The sequence below is a fragment of the Microcaecilia unicolor genome, chromosome 3 (assembly GCF_901765095.1).
Source record: "Microcaecilia unicolor chromosome 3, aMicUni1.1, whole genome shotgun sequence".
Lineage (NCBI taxonomy): Eukaryota > Metazoa > Chordata > Amphibia > Gymnophiona > Siphonopidae > Microcaecilia > Microcaecilia unicolor.
Window position 1 is genome coordinate 243,782,158 of NC_044033.1, and position 21,498 is coordinate 243,803,655.

Here is a 21,498-nt window from a genome sequence, read left to right on the forward strand (position 1 = left end):
TACGCCACTGTTTAATTCCCTTACCTCTTAGTTGTTCTGTCTGTTTGCTTGTCCTATTTAGATTGTGAGCTCTTTGAGCAGGGACTGTCTTTTTTCATGAATGGTGTACAGCACTGCGTATGCCTTGTAGCGCTATAGAAGTGATAAGTAGTAGTAGTAGTAGTATTAGGAGGAGGAAAGGAGAGCTGCCTCTGTTATTTTTCCAGTGCCAGGCAGAAGAGTAGCTAGGTGGGGCCACGGGGGCATGGGCCCCCATAGATTAAGCCCTGTCCCCCTCTACTTTTGACCCCCTCCTCCCGCCGACCCTCCCCCTTCACCGGCACCCAACCCCCGCCAGCCGAAGTCTTCTTCAGCGCCGGATGACTCCGGCACCTTCTCTGATGATCTGTTTTTGACTCCTGATGTCCTGCATGCATGTTCTGCACGGGGCTGCGCAGGACTGGCACTGAAGAAGACTTGTGTTGGCGGGGTGACGGGGGAGGGTCGGCGGCTGGGGGGGGGGTCAGTGGCTGGGGGGAGGCGAGCTAAACTGTTCCCCCCCACCTCGGACTCTGGACCCCCCCCCCCCCCTTCTGCCAAGGTCTGGCTACGCCCCTGGTGCCAGGTCTCATTAATAGATGGAAGGTTCAGGATCAGGGTCTACCATTGGTGCATTTATGCAACCGGGAATCTGTGATGTTCCAAGCTTCATTAATGTATATCAAAGTACTGTGGGGTTTTCTAATGTACAGAAAGGATATTGCTATGTACTTCTGGCAGGTTAAAGTCCCCCAACAGTGCTCCCCCTTTTTATTCCCACCTTTTGTTTGTCTTCAGCCAGATCTCTGTCCAGTTCCTCAATCTGACTCAGAGGTGTACAGGTTGGCCCTCAGTATCGCCAGTATTTCAGTCACTTTGATATTATTTTTCACATGCAGAACTACTTTTTTCCTCCTCTCTGCCATCTCTGTACTTTCTAAAAACATTACAGCCTGTTAATAGCGATACACATGTTGACCCGACTTTTCTGCCTTCCGACTCTAACTCACTTGCATCTTTCCCGCCCCGTCTTCAGCTGCTGCTGCTTCTTTATCCTTTCTAGCTGCTAAATTCCCAGTGTTTCTCTAAGAAAATATGTCCAAAATGCTGGAGATTTAAGGGAATAGAGCTCTCTTCATATTATAATGTACTAGAGATCTGATCTCACTGACAGAGCTGCTATGATAAGGTCTGTTAAATACAATGAACCTGTGGCTGAGATTGTCCAGTTTGTTCTTCTAGACATTGGTCACATTCAAGGATGTTGCTGCTTATTTCTTGGAAGTGGAGTGGAACATTCTGGAAGAATGGCAGAAGGAGCTTTACAAGAAGGTCATCAAGGAGATTCATGGGATCCTCATATCACGAGGTAAATATGTCTTCTCTAACTACCACATAGGCACATTAGAAGTCAGTGGTTGAAAATCTCAGATTCCAGGTATCATGGGCATCTGAAATTTAGAGCCTGGCTTCTGATGCCATCCCTTATCCAAGAGGAGCCAGTGAAAGACCTTAAGATAGAGGCTTCATATAAGATCTGCTGGAGGCTGTCTTCCATTTTTATACAACAAATAATTGGTACAGGAACCAGGGAGATGATTTACTTCTCAGATTTCTTGCTGATAACTAAAAGATCTGTATAAAAGCATGAAATGTCAGCTGCACGCTAGTCAGTTATACTGTACAATGTGTAACCCCCTTCGGATAGCAGCAGATGTCACCGAAAGCCTGACATCTGCAAATCCTCCATCTAGGAGGGCCATGAAAAGAAATGTGTGTACCAGCAGATCTCCAAGGTTCAATGTAACTTAAGTGGCAGGCTGTAGCTGCCTGTTCTCGCCAAGCTTTTTAGACAAATACCCAAACCCCATATATAGACAAACACACACTTCTCCATCAGAAGAGGAAACAAGTAAAACCTCCACAGGGATTCTACCAATACAATTTAAATATCATTTTCCTATTTTCTATTGACAGGTTATTCAATTGTTAATCCTGATGTTATGCTGAAGATTAAAAAAGAAAATGAGAAATATTTTGCACAACACTGTGAATTGGAGGGAAAAGAAGACCTGAATGACCCCACCAAGAGTAAGCAGCTACTTTAGATTTAAAGGGCTTTGCGTTTTCAGATCACAGGAGATGAGTCACTGGAATCAAACATTTAGAGGTCCTTTTACTAAGGTACGCTAACGGATTTAATCCATGCTAATGATTAGCGTGTGCTAAATGCTAAGAAGCCTATAGATATAAAATGTACATGCTAAATCCATTAACACACCTTATTAAAAGGACACCTTAGAGGCTTAAAATCTATTTCCTAATATAATATTATCAGATCTTTGCTGAATCCTTCTAGACGTGTTTTGTCATAACAGGCCTTCCGACTGTGACATCTGTATTGGCACTGAGTGTTAAACAAGAGGAAAATCTCCCCTCCGTGGATCATCCTGAATTGGAGACATCTGTAACAAGTAAGTATAAAATTCCTCCGGCTCATCTTTACTACGGTCGGTCCGGACCATTTAAGAATTGAGTGCTGGTGGGATAAAAGGTATTATCCTCTCTCTTCCTCCCGCTGTCCATTCCCCTACTTTGAAGTAAGCTTCCCACAGAGACAGAGGAGGCACCTGATGGAGCTGAGTGTCCTGAAATGTAATGGGGCTGAAAAATCTGTATTCTTGAAAGGGCTGATGGTGGTGGAGAGGTTTCTCCATCGGTGAGGGAGTCACAGTTTATGAAGGGAAATGGAATGGGACTTTGATATACCTCCTTTCTGTGGTTTTTGCAACTACATTCAAAGCGGTTTAAATAGTATACAGTGCAATCCGCTTAAGTGCAAGGGTCTGGGACCAAAGAAATGCATGCAGTTAACCGGAGCGTGCACTTAAGCGTTGTGACCCAAAGAAACTTGACATCTGATAAACATATGTACAATACTGTTTATTATTATATGTACAGTATACATTCTCCGTAAACTGACGTTAGGCTTACTTAAAGTAATCAGTTATAGTCCTCTGTACACTATTGGGTCTGTGAGTTCCATAGACTACGTCTGCCAGATGGTAAAAACTGTCATAGCACTGACTTCCAGTGGCCTCCAGATAGGCCCACACGGTGTTGAGACTCTCCAGCGCTCTTGCAAAAGTGACAGCAAGAGGAGGTTGTTGAATTTCGTCAGCATGTGCCTCGCTGCTCATTTCATCATCTGTTCCATCATCAGCCCTTGTTGCCTGCGTGTAGGCGCATAACTCCACATCAGTGCTGTCGTCAGCTGTTTGTAGATCGTAATCAATAGCTGTGTAACGATGAAACACCTCTTCAGTAACACCGGCTGGGATGTCAATGACCTGTTCATCTGACACGTTTGCAACAGCTGCATCTGTTCATCCCTCTCCATATCCTTAACAAAGCTTGCCCGCTTGTAGCAGTTCACAGTGGTTGCCTGTGTAACATGATTCCAGGCTTCTTTCTGCATATGTAGGGAATCCAACAGTTATAGATTACGAGCCAGTTCAACAGCACGTTTATCCTTGCCAGTCTGGTCATCCATAACGTTCAGCAGACAACATAGCACAAGAGCCCGATAATGTTGTTTGAAATTGGCTATTATGCCCTGATCCATAGGTTGGATCAGAGAGGTAGTGTTTGGTGGCAGGAAGACCACCTTGACGTTAGACAGCCTGACATCATCCCTGTGTGCAGCACAGTTATCACAAAGCAACAAAATCTGACGCTTTTGTGCCCGCATTCTAGTGTCTAACTTCTTTAGCCACTGCTTCCAAATTTCCCCAGTCATCCATGAATTTGCATTAGCCTCGTATGACACAGGAAGTCGCTTAACTTTCTTGAAGCAACGGGGCTGGTTGCTCTTTCCAATGACAAGTGGTTCCAATTTTTCACTCCCATACATATTGCAGCAAAGGAGGATCGTCAGTTGGTCCTTCGACGTTTTACCTCCAGTAGTTTTGGCATGTTTGAATGCAAGTGTTCCATCAGGAATCGCTCGCCAGTAGAGACTGTTTTCATCAGCATTGAAAATGTCACGAGGTGCAAACTCATTCAAGATGGTAGGAAGAACTGAAAGAACCTAATTTTCAACACCGAAGTCATCAGCGTCTTGTTTTTCACCAAATTGTTTCTTGAATTTTATATTGTTCCTCGCCTTCCATCTTTCCAACCATCCAACAGTGGCTTTGAATTCAGTTAGACCAAGACTTTCAGCTAGCTGGTTAGCTTTCTCCATAAGCAATGGACCACTGACAGGAAACTGTCTGCTCCTGACTCGAGAAAACCACCGAAGAAGAGCATCTTCTACCTCCTCAGCTTTTCCCGCCCATTTTCGTTTCCATTGTGGATTTGTATTGTTTTGCCAGTCTTCCAGAAGCTGGTCTTTCTGCTTCAAGACACGTGAAATTTGACTGGGATTGACACCATATTCTTTAGCAATAGATGCTTGACTTTGTTTGTTTTCTAATTTTTTAAGAACTTCTATTCATTCAGAGAGTGTTAGTCTAACAACATTCTTTCGCTTATTCTGCCTGTGGCAGTTAAAGGGGCGGTAAATTTGAAATCTCATTGGTTGTCACGCACCAATCGGCTTCTATATTCTGTGTGCACACTTATGCGGAGTCTTTCCTGCAGAGGAGCGGTCTTAAACCATGCATATAAGCGAATCTTGCACTTATCAGTGGTGCGCTAAACTGAAGTTTGTCCCCATAGAAATTGATGGTGCCAAAAATGGGACCGAAGTACGGCATGCAGTTAAACAGAGCATGCGCTTATCCGACGTGCACTTAAATGAAGTGCACTGTATACAGATACTTATTTGTACCTGGGGCAGTGGAGGGGTAAGTGACTTGCCCAAAGTCTCAAGCAGCTGCAATGGGAATCAAATCCAGTTCCCTAGGATCAAAGTCCGCTTCATGGTACACTTTGAGTTAGCTGTGGATTTTCTACTCTGCCTGTGTCCCGCCCTCGTGTGACGTAACATTGTCGAGGGCGGGACACAGGCAGAGAAGAAGAAGGAAGTCCAACGGCAGCTCAGCAGAGCTGTGTGCTGCGTGCCCTCACTGTTTCAATAGCGGAGCGAGGGCCCGACTGGGTGGAAGGTGGGTGGCGGCGGCGACTCCGGGTGGGGGGAGCGTTAGCGATGGCGGTGTCCCTCGCAAATGCGCAGTAGAGACCCTCTCTGTTCCGCCCCCGTCATCACTTATTGACGCGGGGGCGGGGCAGAGAGGGTCTCTACTGCGCATTTGCGAGTGAGTACGACACTCGCCATTTATATATATATTGATGTATATTGTATTATCTATATTCTTTAACAGGTTCCCACAATGTCAAGCCTGACATTTTAATCCGATTTGAGCAAGAGGGATTCAGGACTGAGTTTCCATTATCTAAGGAAAGAGGAAATCCCACCACCACAGGCACATGTGAGGAACTGCAAGAAGCAGGTGATGTAGCTCAGATTAAAGCTAGTAATGAGGTGATCTAAATGTTTCCTACAAGAAAGACTCCTCCTCTGGATCAGGCATAATAAGAATGAGGTGTTATAATCATAATCCCTGCTTCTAACATTTGTTGTGTAGATAATATATTTGTTTTATTTCCCTTATTTTTTACTTTTCTCCTTTCATTGGCAGGTCTGTTTTTATTTATTTATTTATTTTTGTTTTTTTTCCTTCTCTTTTTCTTATTCTCCCTCACCATTTCCCCCTGACTCTCTCTTCATCTTCTTTCAACACTTACTGTCTCATCTTTTATCTGTTAAATCTTCCTTGTCTCTCTATTTCTGATCTCTCTGTGCTTCTCCAAGGTGTTGTGGGTTTTGTTCTGTATGAGATAGGCAGTGCTGCTAGTTGGAGAGAAAACAGGCAGGATGGTCTTACTGTAAGAGGCTGGAGGAAAGGAGAAAAGACAAGGGGATCAGCAGGAAGATAATGGAAGGATGGCTGTATTGATAGTACAAGAAGGAAAGGAGGTAGGAAGGACCACACTGACAGCAGTAGGAGGTGGGAGTGAGGCAGAATGACTCAATGTGGCATCAGCAGGATGGAGAGAGGCATGAAGGAAAAGAGACCCTGCCTCAATTGAGGTAAGAAAATGGATAGAGGTAGATAAGCCCTGTAGACGCAATACAGCTACACTCTGTTTGAGGTGTTATTAGGGTACCTGACACATACTGTAAATTCTGAAAGAAATAGGTCCCAGACAAGACCAGCATTAGTGAGTGTAGGTGCAAATGTATTCCCCTTACTTACATCCATGCCCACTGCGCCAATATAATAGAAGGAACTAACCCCACACCCAAATAATATAAAATTTTGGCAATTTTATTTACAATAGCAGCAAACATGGTATAAGGAAAACAGAAATAAAACAAAGACAATTCCATTACAGAGATAACCTACAGTAAACACCCATAAATCCCTAACTAGACCCTGAAGTACAAAGATTCACTCCAACCCCAGAGCACTAATACAAAGATACATGGCACATAACTTGATGCAGTCCTTCAGATCAGATGTCAGTAGTTCCTCAGATTTCCATCTGGTCCGAATGCAGATCTTGCCCTCAGATTTGATGTTGGCACTGCAGCCTTATCTCTGATAAGAGCGCCCTTTTTATAGAGAAACCAGAGGCTTTATCTGTACTGCTGACGTACTTTCTATCATTGGAGAACATAAACAAGTACATGTTGACCAAACACTGTGTGTCCAAGAGTCTTGCATTGACGTCAATTCAGATATCAGCCTGCTTGTTCCGGAACATTGTGACCTTGTCAGCAGCTTCCAAGTACAATAAACAAGAGTTGTTCTTCTGTTATATTTGATGATTCTGTATATTTCTATAGATGAAATGTCTGAGTTTGCATATAGTAATCAGGTTGTTAATGCTAGATTATGCCATGTATGCATGAGACCATATATGTGGCAACATATAGGTACATGGACAGCTGGGCATAATGTTCATAGTGCTTGCTTTTCTCCTACAGCCCCTTGATCAAAGCAGCAGGAAGGGGAAAGGGAGGTTGACCACCAGTATTCATATCAGGAGATAGAAAAGTTGAATAACCCAGCTGCTTGGCAGTAGGAAAGGGATACAGGAAGACCCACATTGGTAGCACCTGGTTGAAGGGAGGTGAGATTCTATAACAAAGGGCATATACTGCAGTAGCTTTCATTACCATAGGACCATATTTTGTGTTGAATGTCATGGTTCATTTTGAGAGCTACAGAAGGTCCTTCCACCAGGATACTTATATTTTCAAAGCTCATAATATTCCCATCAACTCAGTACTAGCGAAATATTACTTTTCTTAGATCCTAAGTTTTCCTTTAAATTTGAAGTTATTTTCCCATTCTTCTTACAGGCAGCCAAAGGTACCCTGCTGAACCCACAGTAGAGATTCTGAAAATGGAAGAGGTTTCTGTCAGTGACCAGCTGGAGGGAGGAGAGGAGGATACTGATACCAAGAGCGGTGAGCCAAGAATTCCTTTATAATAAAATCCTGTCCATGTGCTGTGGAGTATTTCTAAATTTTCACATGGACAGTAAATGTTACTAGTGATTTTCAGTTACATTTTTGTAGTTTTCTTAAGCTACCATGTGTGAGGTTCAGAGACCAGGTTTCCAGCAGGGTGTTCAGAGTCTTTGGTTAGTGAATTTAAGTGAAGGGAATCGCTGCAGAAAGGAGGATGAGATCAAGATCTGTTTTTTTTTTTTGGGGGGGGGGGGGTCCTCAATTTATATTGCCAAATTCTGTCTTTCTTCACGATCTATCAACACCAAGGATACCCAATACTGTCAATCACAACTCTCTCCTACTATTAACGACCTAAATTGAAACATTCTTCTGCCCCTCCCCAACCATCCAACAGAGTATGCCAAGTTCCTCAGCAGTCCTCCAGACCGTTCAAGACGCTTGGGTTATGCACTCCTACCAGCAGAGGGAGACTGAGAACACTAAAACTTCTTATACAAGTAGCCTGTGCAGACCTTCTACTAACCAGTATTTTCTCAGTCTCAGCAGAGGGTAGAAGTGTGCAGCCTGTGCAGTGTACTCAGTCTGGTAGGCCCGTTTGGGGGTTTCTAGGTTGGGTTGTAAATGTTGGAGAACCCACACTTGGATCTCTATTACAGGGTGTAAGTCCTAAGGCTTCTTATTCCCTGTGGGGTGTCACACCCGGGTGGCCAGGTCCCTCCCCCTGTGCTCTTCCTCTGGAGGACTGCTTGACCTCGGCTGCAGACCTCGTTCTGTACCCTTGAGGCGTTTAGGCATCAGCAACGAGGTTTAAAAAATTAAAAAATAAACGTTTTTAAAAGGCGGCTATTTTGGCCGTTCTTGCAGCAGTCCAGAGATAAAACGTCTTCAAGGGCGTTCTTGCCTTAGGTGGTGTTGCCTATTAGTCTGTCAGAGCACAAAGCAACTGTTTGTTTTTATTGTGTTTGCGGCCATTATGTCTAAGCTGGTGAGGTGTCGGTTTTGCATGAAGCGCGGCGTTGAAGTGAAAGGTGGCCAATGTAAATTTTTTGGGGAGCCTACGTTGTCAGCGCTCTTGCCCCCCGTGCTTTCCCCTGAGTCGGCGGAGGTGTTGGGCGGCGATTATCCTGCAAATTCCAGGCTGGCAACAGCGGGGCCGGTTTTGGCGGGAAACGCGGCCCTTTTGGCCACGCATTCCGTACCGGCGCCGGGGGACTTGTGTGTGGCGGGAAGCGCGCCTAGTTTAGCCGCGGATCACGCGATGGACCTGCCGCCGCGGGAGCGAGGGGAGTCCGTCGCGGAGACTGCGGGAAGTGTTGTTGGGGCCTCAGAAGCGTCAGGGGGGGGTCTGGTTTCCCTCCTGAGTTTGTTTGGTCTCTGTATAATGCCTGGAGAGCTGGCCCCTCTCAGGCTGTTTGTTCCCCAGAGGCTGCTAGCTCAGTGGGAGTTAAGCGCCCGTGGGTGGATATTTCGGAGCCTATGGAGATACTTTCTCTGCCTGGGTCAGAGGTTTGGAGTGACCCAGGAGAGGAGGATCTCTTAGATGAGTCTGAGGATCAGGATGGGCGAAGGCCTGGTTTAGATTCTTCAGTGGTTCGCATTTTTCATAAGGAGGAGTTGTTAGAGCTCATTGATCAGGTGATCCCTTGGTTAAGGGGATTCGGAGAGCCTCCCGTTCCTTTCCCATGAATTCAGACATTAGAGACATGGTTTTCAGGAATGGTTTGTGCCGGAGGTGGCTGTATCCCTTGCCTCCGGAAGATTTGGCCCTGCTGAAACCACCTACTGTGGATGCGGTGGTTACGGCGGTTACTAAGGCTACGGCCATTCCGGTGGATGGCGGTACAGCCTTACGGGATCCTCAGGATAGTGAAGCTGGAGTCCTTTCTGAAGCACAGCTTTGATTTGTCGGCTTTGGCCTTGCAAGCCTCTGTGTGTGGGGGCTTGGTAGCCAGAGTTTGTTTCCGTTGGGCGGAGAAACTCTTGGATGAGCCTGCGTTAGATAGGACTGGTTTGGTTCAGGAGCTGGCCAAATGGGAGATGGGGTCTTAGTTTTTGGCGGACACCCTGTATGATTTGCTAAGGGCTTCGGCTAAGAATATGGCTCTGGCGGTGACAGCTTTGCAGGGCTCTTTGGCTTAGGGGCTGGGTGGTAGATGCGGCCTCTAAAGCAAAGTTGTGTTCTCTACCTTTCAAAGGTTCTATGTTGTTTGGAGAGGACTTGGATAAACTGATGAGTGGTCTTGGGGATACCAAGGTCTCACGATTGCCGGAGTTACGGCCTAAGTCAGCTGGTCGAGGGGGTTCGGCTAGAGGTCGGTTTAAGGACGCGAGGCGGTACAGGTTGGGCAGATTTGTATCTCCTTCTAAAAGCCGTTTTTTTCAGCGGACGCAGTCCTTTCGAGGGGGTCGTCGAGGAGGTCGGGACTCCTCCGGAGGTGCCGGAAATGGTAATAAGTCCTCCTTATGAAGGTGTGCGGGTCCAGCCTCTGGTGAAAGTCGGGGCGCGACTTCGTCTGTTTTATCAGGGGTGGACCCAAATTACTTCAGATCAGTGGGTGCTGGAGGTCGTTCGCGACGGTTATGCGCTCGAGTTCGAGCATCCGCTGCCGGATCTGTTTCTTCCCTCTCCTTGTCACTCTCGAGTCAAGTTAAAGGCTATTCAAGAGACTCTGGGTCGCTTAATCCAGTTGGGAGCTGTGGTACCCGTTCCTCGGCACGAGCAGTGAATGGGTTGTTATTCCATTTACTTTGTGGTGCCGAAGAAGGAGGACCAGTTTCGACCCATTTTAGATCTCAAGAGGATCAATGGGGCGCTCAAGGTGCAATCCTTCCGCATGGAGACTCTGCGCTCGGTCATAGTGGCTGTTCGTCAGGGAGAATTTCTCACGTCACTGGATCTCACGGAAGCGTATCTGCATGTGCCGATTCGAGAGGCCCATCAGCGTTTCCTTCGTTTTGCTGATTTAGGGAGGCACTTTCAGTTCTGTGCTCTGCCTTTTGGTCTGGCAACGGCTCCACGCACCTTCTCCAAGATAATGGTGGTGGTAACAGCGGCTTTGCGGAGGCAGGGAATTCTGGTGCATCCGTATCTAGACGACTGGTTGATCTGGGCGAAGTCTCGGGCTCATAGTGTTGTGGCAACGGCTCAGGTGGTCGCGCTTCTGGAATCGCTCGGATGGGTAGTGAATGTAGTCAAAAGTCAGTAGATCCCATCGCAGAGTCTGGAGTACTTGGGAGTGCGGTTCAACACAGCAGTGGGTCGTGTTTTTCTGCCAGATTCTCGGATCGCCTCTCTTCAGCAGCAGGTCCGACTGTTAATGTCCGTTCAGAGTCCGACGGATCGAATGTACCTTCGGGTTCTGGGCCTCATGGCAGCAACAATAGAGGTAGTACCATGGGCCAGTGCGAATATGCGTCAGCTTCAGTCGGCTCTGTTGTCCCGGTGGTCTCTCCAGGTACACAGTTTGGAGTTGCGGTTGCCATTGAGGGGGGCTCCTCGTCGCAGTCTCCAGTGGTGGCTGTGCTCGGCCCATCTGAAAAAGGGCATGCCATTGGAACCTCTTCAGTGGGTGATTCTGGTAACGGATGCCAGTCTGCTGGGCTGGGGAGCTCAGTGTCTCGGTCGGTCCGCGCAGGGGCGGTGGTCGACGGAGGAAGCTCAGTGGTCTATCAACCGGTTGGAGACAAGGACGATTCGGCTAGCTCTGTTGGCGTTTCGCTCAAGTGTGGTCGGAAAGGCGGTAAGAGTCATGTCTGACAACGCGACAGCGGTAGCGTATGTCATCCGGCAGGGCAGTACAAAGAGTCCGCGGTTGGCAATCGAGACGGCTCTGCTCATGAGTTGGGCGGAAAGGCATCTAGTGCAGATTTCGGCGGCGCACGTGGCCGGGGTGGACAACGTGAACGCGGATTTTTTAAGCAGACACATGTTGGAACCCGGAGAATGGTCTCTGCACCGGTCGGTGTTCAACCAGATAGTTCTAAAGTGGGGAATGCCAGTAGTGGATCTCATGGCGTCAGCACAGAATGCTCAGGTTCCTCGGTATTTCAGTCGGCGTTGGGATCCGCGAGCGGAAGGGATCGATGCGGTGGTCCTTCCATGGCCTCAGCGGGTGTTGCTGTATGTGTTTCCCCCGTGGCCCTTGATAGGTCGAGTCCTACAGAGGGTAGAATGTCATGCGGGTCCGGTGTTGTTGGTGGCTCCGAATTGGCTGCGGTTCGGGGATCTGATGCGCCTGTTAGAAGGCGAGCCTCTGCGGCTGGGGGACTCGGTGCTTTTGTGTCAGGGTCCAATTGTCATGCCGGATCCGGCTCGGTTATCTCTTATGGTGTGGCCCTTGAGAGGGAATGGTTGAGAAGGAAAGGGTTTTCTCCTTAGGTGATTCAGACGATGCTGCAGCCTCGGAAATGTTTGATGTCTTTGGCCTATGTGCGTGTGTGGCGCATATTTGAAGATTGGTGTGGGGACCGGCCGTGTGTCCCTTCGACAGCTTATGTGTCGTGCATTTTAGATTTCTTGCAGGATGGTTTTGAGAAGGGCCTTTCATTGTCATCTTTGAAGGTGCAGCTGGCTGCTTTGGCATATTTTCGGGGTAAGGTGCAGGGCGGGTCGGTTGCGTCTTCCCCGGGTGTGGTCTGTTTTTTGAGGGGGGTGAAGTTGCTTCGTCCTCCTCAGCGGCTGGTAGTTCCTCAGTGGGATCTTAATATCGTTCTTGACTCTTTGGCGGGTTCTCCTTTTGAGCCCTTGGAGTCTTGTTCGATAAAAGACCTTACTATGAAGGTGGTCTTTTTGGTAGCTATATCGTCGGCTCGCAGGATTTCGGAACTTCAGGCTCTTTCATGTAGGCCTCCATTTCTGTGGTTTTCTAAGGAAAAGGTTTCGCTGTGTCCAGTCCCTTCGTTTTTGCCTAAGGTGGTATCCTCCTTTCATGTCAATCAGATGATTTAATTGCCGGTCTTGGGGGACCGGACGGGGGATGCTTTTCAGCGTCGTTTGGCGAAATTGGATGTGTGCAGAGTGTTGAAGGTTTACTTGCACAGGTCAGAGGAATTCAAGTCTTCGGACAGGTTATTTGTCCTTCATGGGGGGCCCAAGAAGGGAGTGGCTGCTTCTAAGGCATCTATAGCTCGGTGGTCGAAGGATGCCATCTCTTCGGCTTACATATTGCATGGCCGTACAGTACCGGTGGGGCTCAAGGCACATTCCACTAGGGGGATGGCGGCTTCTTGGGCAAAGAGTAGTTTTGTTCCACCGGTGGACATTTGTAGAGCGGTGCTGTGGTCCTCCCTGCATTCTTTTGTCAAACATTACAGAGTGGATGTACAGGCAAGGGAGGATGCCAGTTTTGGAGCTGCAGTACTGTCCTCTGGGCTTCGCAGGTCCCACCCTTAGATGTGTTTACTGCTTTGGTACGTCCCAAGCGTCTTGAATGGTCTGGAGGATTGCTGAGGAAGGTGAAATTAGGCCTTACCTGCTAATTTTCTTTCCTCTAGATCCTCCAGACCGTTCAAGAGCCCACCCAGTGTATTGGACAGTTCAGTATGATATTTTCTTTAGACTTCAGTTGCTGATATTTCTAGTAGCTCCTGTGATTTCGGTCCTGGAGTTTTACTAAGGGCAGTTTGTGGTACCGTTTGTGCCCATCTGCAGTTGAATTCCCCCGTCTTAAGGGGAGGAGATCTGAGTGTGGATTCAGTGGTTTTGTTTAGGCGGAGGTGTTTTATTCCTCTGCTTTGTTACTGTTTTACTGGTTAGTAGAAGGTCTGCACAGGCTACTTGTATAAGAAGTTTTAGTGTTCTCAGTCTCCCTCTGCTGGTAGGAGTGCATAACCCAAGCGTCTTGAACGGTCTGGAGGATCTAGAGGAAAGAAAATTAGCAGGTAAGGCCTAATTTCACCATTTTCAAGTTTGTCCACAAAGTGATGTCGTAATGCTGTCAACTTGCTTGTACCGTAAATCTCTCTAATACACTGCAACCACATAGATGGCACTTCTGTCTGAGTCCAGAGCTGTACAATCACACATCATGAAGCCAAGCACTACTAACTCAAGAATTTATTTTCATAGTAGCCCCACCCTTCCATCAGATCATTCAGGAGGCATAAGCTCAGAGGAAGGGTTATACCTCTTCCAAATTGCTCTTTATTAGCTTAACAACTTCTGAACAGAATTCATTCATTCTTGGGCACTCCCACCACAGGTGAAAGTAGTCTACCAGTTGCCTGCACAATTTCCGACACTCTCCGTCACCCTTCTAGAACCATTTCAGCAAAAGACATTTGCTCAATATGGAAAGTTTATAACCATTCTCCAAAACGTTTGCTGAAATAGTAATTTTAGCTGTAGCTAGAAAGGTCTCTGGCCAGTTCACTTCTTTCCCCATTTTTAGAATGGTTTCCCATGTTTTAAGGTAGGCAGGCTTAATAATACTGTAGGTGGAGCCATTAATGCTTCACACAGCCTGGAAAGCAGCTTCTTTAATCCAGGTTTCTTCAGGACCTCCTCATATGGGGTCATCTTAGCTCCAAGCTGTATCTGCAGCTTATGATGCAAATTATAATGCATAACTTGCATATAATACAGGAAGTCTCTGGCCCCAATTCATATTTCTCTTTTAGCTCAGCAAAACTGACTAGCTCACCTCCTTCTTTTATTAATTGTCCCATTCAATAAAAGCCCTTTTTGTGCCACCTTCTATAAGCTTCACAAGAAGACCCTGGCCCAAAGGCCTTATAACGCGCATGGAAAAAAAATAAAAGACGAACACACACTCAACGCATGGAAACAACTACAAAGGAGATACAAATACGCAGTTAGACAGACCAAAAGGTCGTACTACAAAACCAAAATTGGACCAGACTACAAAAACACGAAGAAACTATACCATCTCGTGAACAAACTACTAGACACAACACCGGTCACCACAACCAACACTGTCATCCCATCTGCAGACAACCTTGCTAAATATTTCAATGAAAAAATCGTAAACCTACGCAAAACCCTACCTCAGAATAACATGGGCAAAGAAAACTTCATTAATGTTCTAGACCCAAACCCTGGTGAATACCCTGCTGCCTGAATATGGTCAAATTATGCTGTACTCAGCGTTGACACAGTTACTCAGGCGATTAAAAAATACTCAAACAGCCATTGCCACCTAATACAATCTGCCCCACACCGCTTCATAATAGATCTCACATCCCACTTAAACTTCATGCTTCAACAGGGTATCTATCCTCAAGAAAATGGCAACATCCTGCTCACCCCAATACCAAAAGACACGAAGAAAAAAAACCAAATGAATCACCAACTACCGCCCAGTAGCATCTATCCCATTAGTAGTCAAACTAATGGAAGGACTGGTGACCAAACAACTCTGACTACATAAACAAATTCACTATACTACATGAGTCACAATCAGGATTTCGACCCCTACACAGCACCGAAACAGTACTACTCACTATCCTAACCAAATTCAAGCAGGAAATAGCAATACGCAAGAGCATTCTCCTCCTCCAATTTCATATGTCAAGTGCATTCGACATGGTTAACCCATAACATATTGCTAAGAATCCTAGAATACTTCGCAATCAGTGGTGGCACTCTCAATTGGATTAAGGGTTTTCTAACCACAAGAACATATCAAGTGAAATAAAAAACAAACATATCATCACCATGGAAACCAGGCTGCGGAGTACCGCAAGGATCACCACTATTACCGATCCTTTTTAACCTCATGATGACTCCACTAGCCAAGACCCTATCCACCCAAGGCCTCAACCCATTTATCTATGCTGATGACGTTACATTATACATCCCATACTAACATGATCTGGCGGAAATCACAGACAAAATCAAGCTATGCTTAAACATCATGAACTCATGGGCAATTGCATTCCAACTAAAACTCAATACAGAAAAAACACACTGTCTCATCATCTCATCCCAATACAATACTTACAAACCCACAAACATTAACGTCCCAGGATACACCCTCCCTGTCTCAGACAGCCTGAAAATTCTCGGAGTAACAATCGACCGTAACCTATCGCTAGAGACCCAAGTGAAATCCACCATAAAGAAAATGTTTCAATGTGGAAACTCAAACGCATAAAACCATGCTTCCCGAGGGAAATATTTTGTGACCTGGTACAGTCCATGGTACTAAGCCACGCAGATTACTGTAATGGAATCTATGCGGGATGCAAGGATCAAATCATAAAGAAACTTCAGACCGCCCAAAACACAGCAGCCAGGCTTATAATTGGAAAAACACGCTTTGACAGCGCCAAACCACTCAGAGAAAAATTGCACTGGCTACCAATCAAAGAACGTATCACTTTCAAAATCTGCACAACTGTTCATAAAATTATTTATGGCGAGGCACCGGGATACATGACAGACCTCATCGACCTGCCAACCAGAAACACTACAAAATCTGCACGATTATATCTAAACCTCCACTACCCAAGCAGCAAAGGACTCAAATACAAATCCACCTATGCAACCAGCTTTTCCTACCTAAGCGCACAACTATGGAACACACTGCCAAAAGCAGTAAAAACTACGCTCGACCACCTAAATTTTTGGAAAGCACTAAAGACAGACCTGTTCAGAATAGCATACCCCACCGACCCAACATAAAAATGACTGTTCACTTGCGACACGATGCAACCAAAGACCGTAACGAACATTACCTGACTCTTCTTCCCCCTTTTCCTCTCGTAAGTTCCCCCAACTGTACCTACCTTACATGTTACCTCATTCTACCACAATATCACTTTATATTCATTCATACCATGTATTTGTTCAGACCGTAATCGGCTAACCCTGTTAACGGTGATATGTAACCCACATTGAGCCTGCAAAAGGTGGGAAAATGTGGGAAACAAATGTAACAAATAATAATAATAATAATAACTTAGAGAATCCCACGGCTTCCCATGTTTTAAGGTAGGCAAGTTTAATAGTATTGTAGGTGGAGCCATTAGTGTTTCACACAGCCTGGAAAGCAGCTTCTTTGTCCCAGATTTCTTCAAGACCTCCTAATATGGGGTCATCTTTGCTCCAAGATGTATCTGCAGCTTATGATGCAAATTATAATGCATAACTTGCATATAATACAGGAAGTCTCTGTCCCCTATTTCATATAGCAACATAGTAGATGACGGCAGAAAAAGACCTGCACAGTCCATCCAGTCTGCCCAACAAGATAAATTCATATGCGCTACTTTTTGTGTATACCTTACCTTGATTTGTATCTGTCATTTTCAGGGCACAGACTGTATAAGTCTGCCCAGCACTATCCCTGCCTCCCAACCACTAGCCCCGCCTCCCACCACCGGCTCTGCCACCCAATTTCTCTTTTAGCTCAGCAAAACTGACTAGCTCACCTCCTTCTTTTATTAATTGTCCCATTCAATAAAAGCCCTTTTTGTCCCACCTTCTATATGCTTCACAAGACAACCCTGGCCCAAAGGCCTCATAACTTAGAGAATCCCACTGAGTAACCTTCTTAATCCACACCAGTTCCATCTTTACATCATTCTAGATAAGCATCTTACATTAGATAAAAGGAGTTTTTGTTACCCCGCTAATTCCCAGTGGTTGAAGTATCTGGCCAAAATAAGACAAGGGCCATATTTTGCTCTAGCTGCACCCATTGCCTCCTGATGTCCATTTGACAAGTATTTGAGCTGCTCTGCAGTATCCACCAAGTTTATCACACCCAGCCTATCCATCAATTTTGGCTAATGTAATAATTCCCATTGTATTCTCTGGGGGTATCATTTCCAAATAAACCCCAAATTTTGCTTTTGCAACACCCTAAGAATGTTGCTGTGAATTTCCAGTGAGAAATGTAAGCACAATGTTCTTCTTCACTCTTGCCTCCCATCCAAACCATGTCAGGTTTATCTCCTAACACAGGAGAATAATTCAGTCTGCATTATATACCCCCAGGTACATGAGACACTCGGTTGCCCATATAAAGGGAAAAGCATCCTTCAGCTCACCTTCTTCCTCCTTACTCAAGCAAACCTCTAGAGCTTCCGATGTGTCATGTCCACCTTGAAGCCAGGAATCCTAGAGAAGTCGTACATTTCAGTCATCAATACCAGCAAGGAGAACCTAGGGTTAGCAATCGCAAACAGGACATCATCAGCACACAGGGCAACCTTTGTTTCTAGATCCCTTCTAATGATCTGTCCAATATCTGCAAATGGCCTATCTAGCCTGTCAATCCATCCAGGCCATCTACTATCCCTTCCTTTCCCTTAGCGATCCTATGTACTTGTCCCAACCTTGCTTGAATTCTGATACAGTCTTCATCTCCACCACCTCTACTAGGAGGTGTATATAAAGTCCCAAAATGGTTCATATTGGTTGGAGCATTCCCATTCGGTATTTTAAAAACCAACAACGTGAATTTAAATAAAGAAGCCAGTGTAAGGTATACAAAAATGGGGTGACTCAGTTCCTTATTGCACAACACTGTGAAATGGAGGGAAAAGAAAACTTGAACGACCCCAGCACCAGTAAGGGAGTTAAAGGGTTTTGCATTTTCAGATCACAGGAGATGGGTCAACATCATCAAAGATGTAGAAACTCAAAATCCATTTTCTAATATATGATTATTAGGGAACGCTGAATACTCCTAGTCCTATTTATTTTCTCATCACAGGCTTTCCAGTTGTAACGTCTGTGTTCTCATTGAGCATTAAACAAGAGGAGGAAACCCCCATCATGGATCATGCTGAATCAGAGACATCTGAACAGACTCACCCTCCTGTAACAGGCAAGTATAAAACTTACTTTTTATTTTATTTATTATCCATGTTTATAAAACTGTCTTATGGATTGCACATTTATATTATTCAACAAGTACAGTAGAATAAAGACAAGAAAGAACAGTAATGAGCCTGATAGTAAACCTTAGCCAAACAAATCTCTTTTCAAGTAATCATATCAGCATATTTCCTTAGATATGTCCTTTTCCATAGCGGTAAAATTAAATATCGTACTCTTATTTTAATCCAACAGATGGATTTATGAAATGCAACCTGCTACAGAATAAAATAACTCACACAGGAAGCAAACCATTTAAATGTTCTGAATGTGATAAATGGTTTACAAGGAAAAGAGAACTGCAACGGCATAAAGTGACTCACAGGGGAAACAAACCATTTAAATGTTGTGAATGTAATAAATTGTTCAAAAAGAAAAGTGAACTGCAACGGCATAAAGTGATACACATAGGAGACAAACCATTTAAATGTTCTGAATGTGATAAATGCTTTAAAAGGAAAGGTGGGCTGCAACAGCATAAGGTGACTCACACAGGAGTCAAACCCTTTAAATGTTCTGAATGTGATAAATGCTTTAAAAGTAATGGTAAGCTGCAACTGCATAAGGTGACTCACACAGGAGACAGGCCATTTAATTGTTCTGAATGTGATAAATGCTTTAAAAGGAAAGGTGAGCTGCAATGGCATAAAGTGATACACACAGGAGACAAACCATTTAAATGTCCTGAATGTGATAAATGGTTCAAAAGGAGAAGTGCACTACAATGTCATAAGATGATTCACACAGGAGACAAACTATTTAAATGTTATGAATGTGATAAACGGTTCAAAAGGAAAGCTGATCTGCAACGGCATAAGGTGACTCACACAGGAGAGAAGCCATTTAAATGTTTTGAATGTGATAAATGCTTTAAAAGAAAAGGTGAGCTGAAACGGCATAAGGTGACTCACACAGGAGAAAAACCCTTTAAATGTTCTGAATGTGATAAATGCTTTAAAAGAAAAGGTGAGCTGCAACTGCATAAGGTGACTCACACAGGAGACAGGCCATTTAATTGTTCTGAATGTGATAAATGCTTTAAAAGCAAAAGTGAGCTGCAACGGCATAAGGTGACTCACACAGGAGACAAACCATTTAAATGTTCTGAATGTGATAAATGCTTTAAAAGGAAAAGTGATCTGCAACTGCATAAGGTGATTCACACAGGAGACAAGCCATTTAAATGTTCTGAATGTGATAAATACTTTAAAAGGAAAGGTGGGCTGCAACAGCATAAGGTGACTCACACAGGAGTCAAACCCTTTAAATGTTCTGAATGTGATAGAAGTTTCAGCAGCAATGCCTATCTACGAGTGCATGTGGAGGGGCATTTTGAATATGATGTGTAAAATCCGAATAGAAAAGAAGTCATTTTCAAAAAAAGAAAAACATCTATCTTTTGTTTTTGAAAATACCATTCCGAACAATGTTTTGTTATTTGGACGTTTTGTTTTTTGGTCCATTTTGGGAAAAAAAATGTCCAAGCGCAAAATGCACAAAATCAAGCCATTGGGATGTAGGAGGAGCCAGCATTTTTAGTACACTGGTCCCCCTGACATCCCAGGACAGCAATAGGGTACCCTAGGGGCATGGCAGTGGACTTCATAAAATGCTCCCAGGTACACATCTCACCATTGCTCCCTTACCTTGTGTGCTGAGCCCTACAAAACCCACTACTCTCAACTGTATACCATAGCCCTTACAGGTAAAAGGAGCACCAATATGTGGGTACTGTAGGTTTCTGATGAGTTTTGGAGGGCTCACAGTTTCCTCCACAAGTGTAACAGGTAGGGGGTGGTAGAAGCCTGGGTCCACCTGTCTGCAGTGCACTGCACCCAACACTAGACTACTGCAGGGACCTACATGCTGTTCTAATGAACCTGAGTATAACATACTGAGGCTGGCATAGAGGTTCGTAAGTAGTTTTTTTCATCACATTTTTGGAAGGTGGGAAGGGGGTTGGTGAACACTGGGGGAATAAGGGGAGGTCATTCCTGATTTCCTCCAGTGGTCATCTGGTTACTTAGGGCACCTTTTTGTGCCTTATTTGTAATAAAAACAGGTCTAGCTCAAAACATCAAAGTTTTAGTCCTCGACTGTTTTGTTTTGTTCCATTATGCCTAAAAAACTAAGTCGTAAGAACGCCCAAGTTCTGCCCTGAACACACCTCTGACACTCCCCCATTGAGGTTTGGATGCACTTCTGGTGAACTTCAGAGAAAAACGTCTAAAAATGCTGATTTGTATGATTTTGTGAGAAAAACGTCCACATGTAAACATGCCACTTTTTGGACGTTTTTCTCTTTTGAAAATGAGCCCAAAAGTGACTCAAATGAGAGACAAACCGTTTAAATGTTCTCAGTGTGATAAGTGGTTCAAAAGGAAAGGTGCACTGCTGCAATGGCATGAAGCGATTCACACTGGTGACAAACCATTTAAATGTTCTCAATGTGATAAGTAGTTCAAAAGGAATGGTGAGCTGCAATAGCATAAAGTGACTCACACGGGAGACAAACTATTTAAATATTCTGAATGTGACAAATGTTTCAGAAGCAAAGCTGAGCTGCAAAAGAATGAAATGACTGACAGAGGCTGACAGAAAAGTGAGTAACACCAGAATGGAATTGACTATAGAAGTGTTGGTCCTAAGCAATTACTTGGTGAATTGTGTGGAGAGAGAGAGAAGATTCTCAAGTACCAAGAAATGCTGTCTGAGACTAAGAAAACATTGCAGAAAAATACGGATATATTTTGTATTGTTTTAGGTACCACAGGCTTAATAAGCTGGATAAGCTGTCTATCACCCTTATTTTCGAAAGAGAAAGACGCCCATATTTCGACCCAAATCGGGAGATGGACGACTTTCTCCCGTGGGCGACCAAATCAGTATAATCGAAAGCCGATGTTGGTCATCTTCAACTGCACTCCGTCGCGGGAACGAACAAAGTTGACGGGGGTGTGTCGGAGGCGTGGTGAGGACGGGACTGGGGCGTGGTTATCGGCCAAGAGATGGCCGCCTTCAGCTGATAATCAAAAAAAAAGTGCTTTTACCGCGATTTTGGGTCACTTTTTTTGGGCCCTTTTTTTCACGAACAAGTTCCAAAAAAGTGCCCCAAGTGGCCAGATGACCACCGGAGGGAATCGGG

The 21,498-nt window shown here is 44.9% G+C and overlaps 2 protein-coding genes across 2 annotated transcripts in view; one reads left to right on the plus strand and one right to left on the minus strand.

Moving 5' to 3' along the window:
- Nucleotides 1–19,788, plus strand: part of LOC115466398 (oocyte zinc finger protein XlCOF6-like) — a 131,684-nt gene extending 111,896 nt beyond the window's left edge. The window contains exons 7-8 of the mRNA XM_030197596.1: nt 18,190–18,303; nt 18,549–19,788. Of these exons, the coding sequence (XP_030053456.1) occupies nt 18,190–18,303; nt 18,549–19,702 (1,268 nt within the window). The 3' untranslated portion in view covers nt 19,703–19,788. The remainder of the gene's footprint in view (nt 1–18,189; nt 18,304–18,548) is intronic.
- The window catches only part of LOC115464537 (zinc finger protein 845-like), a 924,208-nt gene that overhangs the window by 227,769 nt on the left and 674,941 nt on the right, over nt 1–21,498 (minus strand). The window lies entirely within an intron of this gene.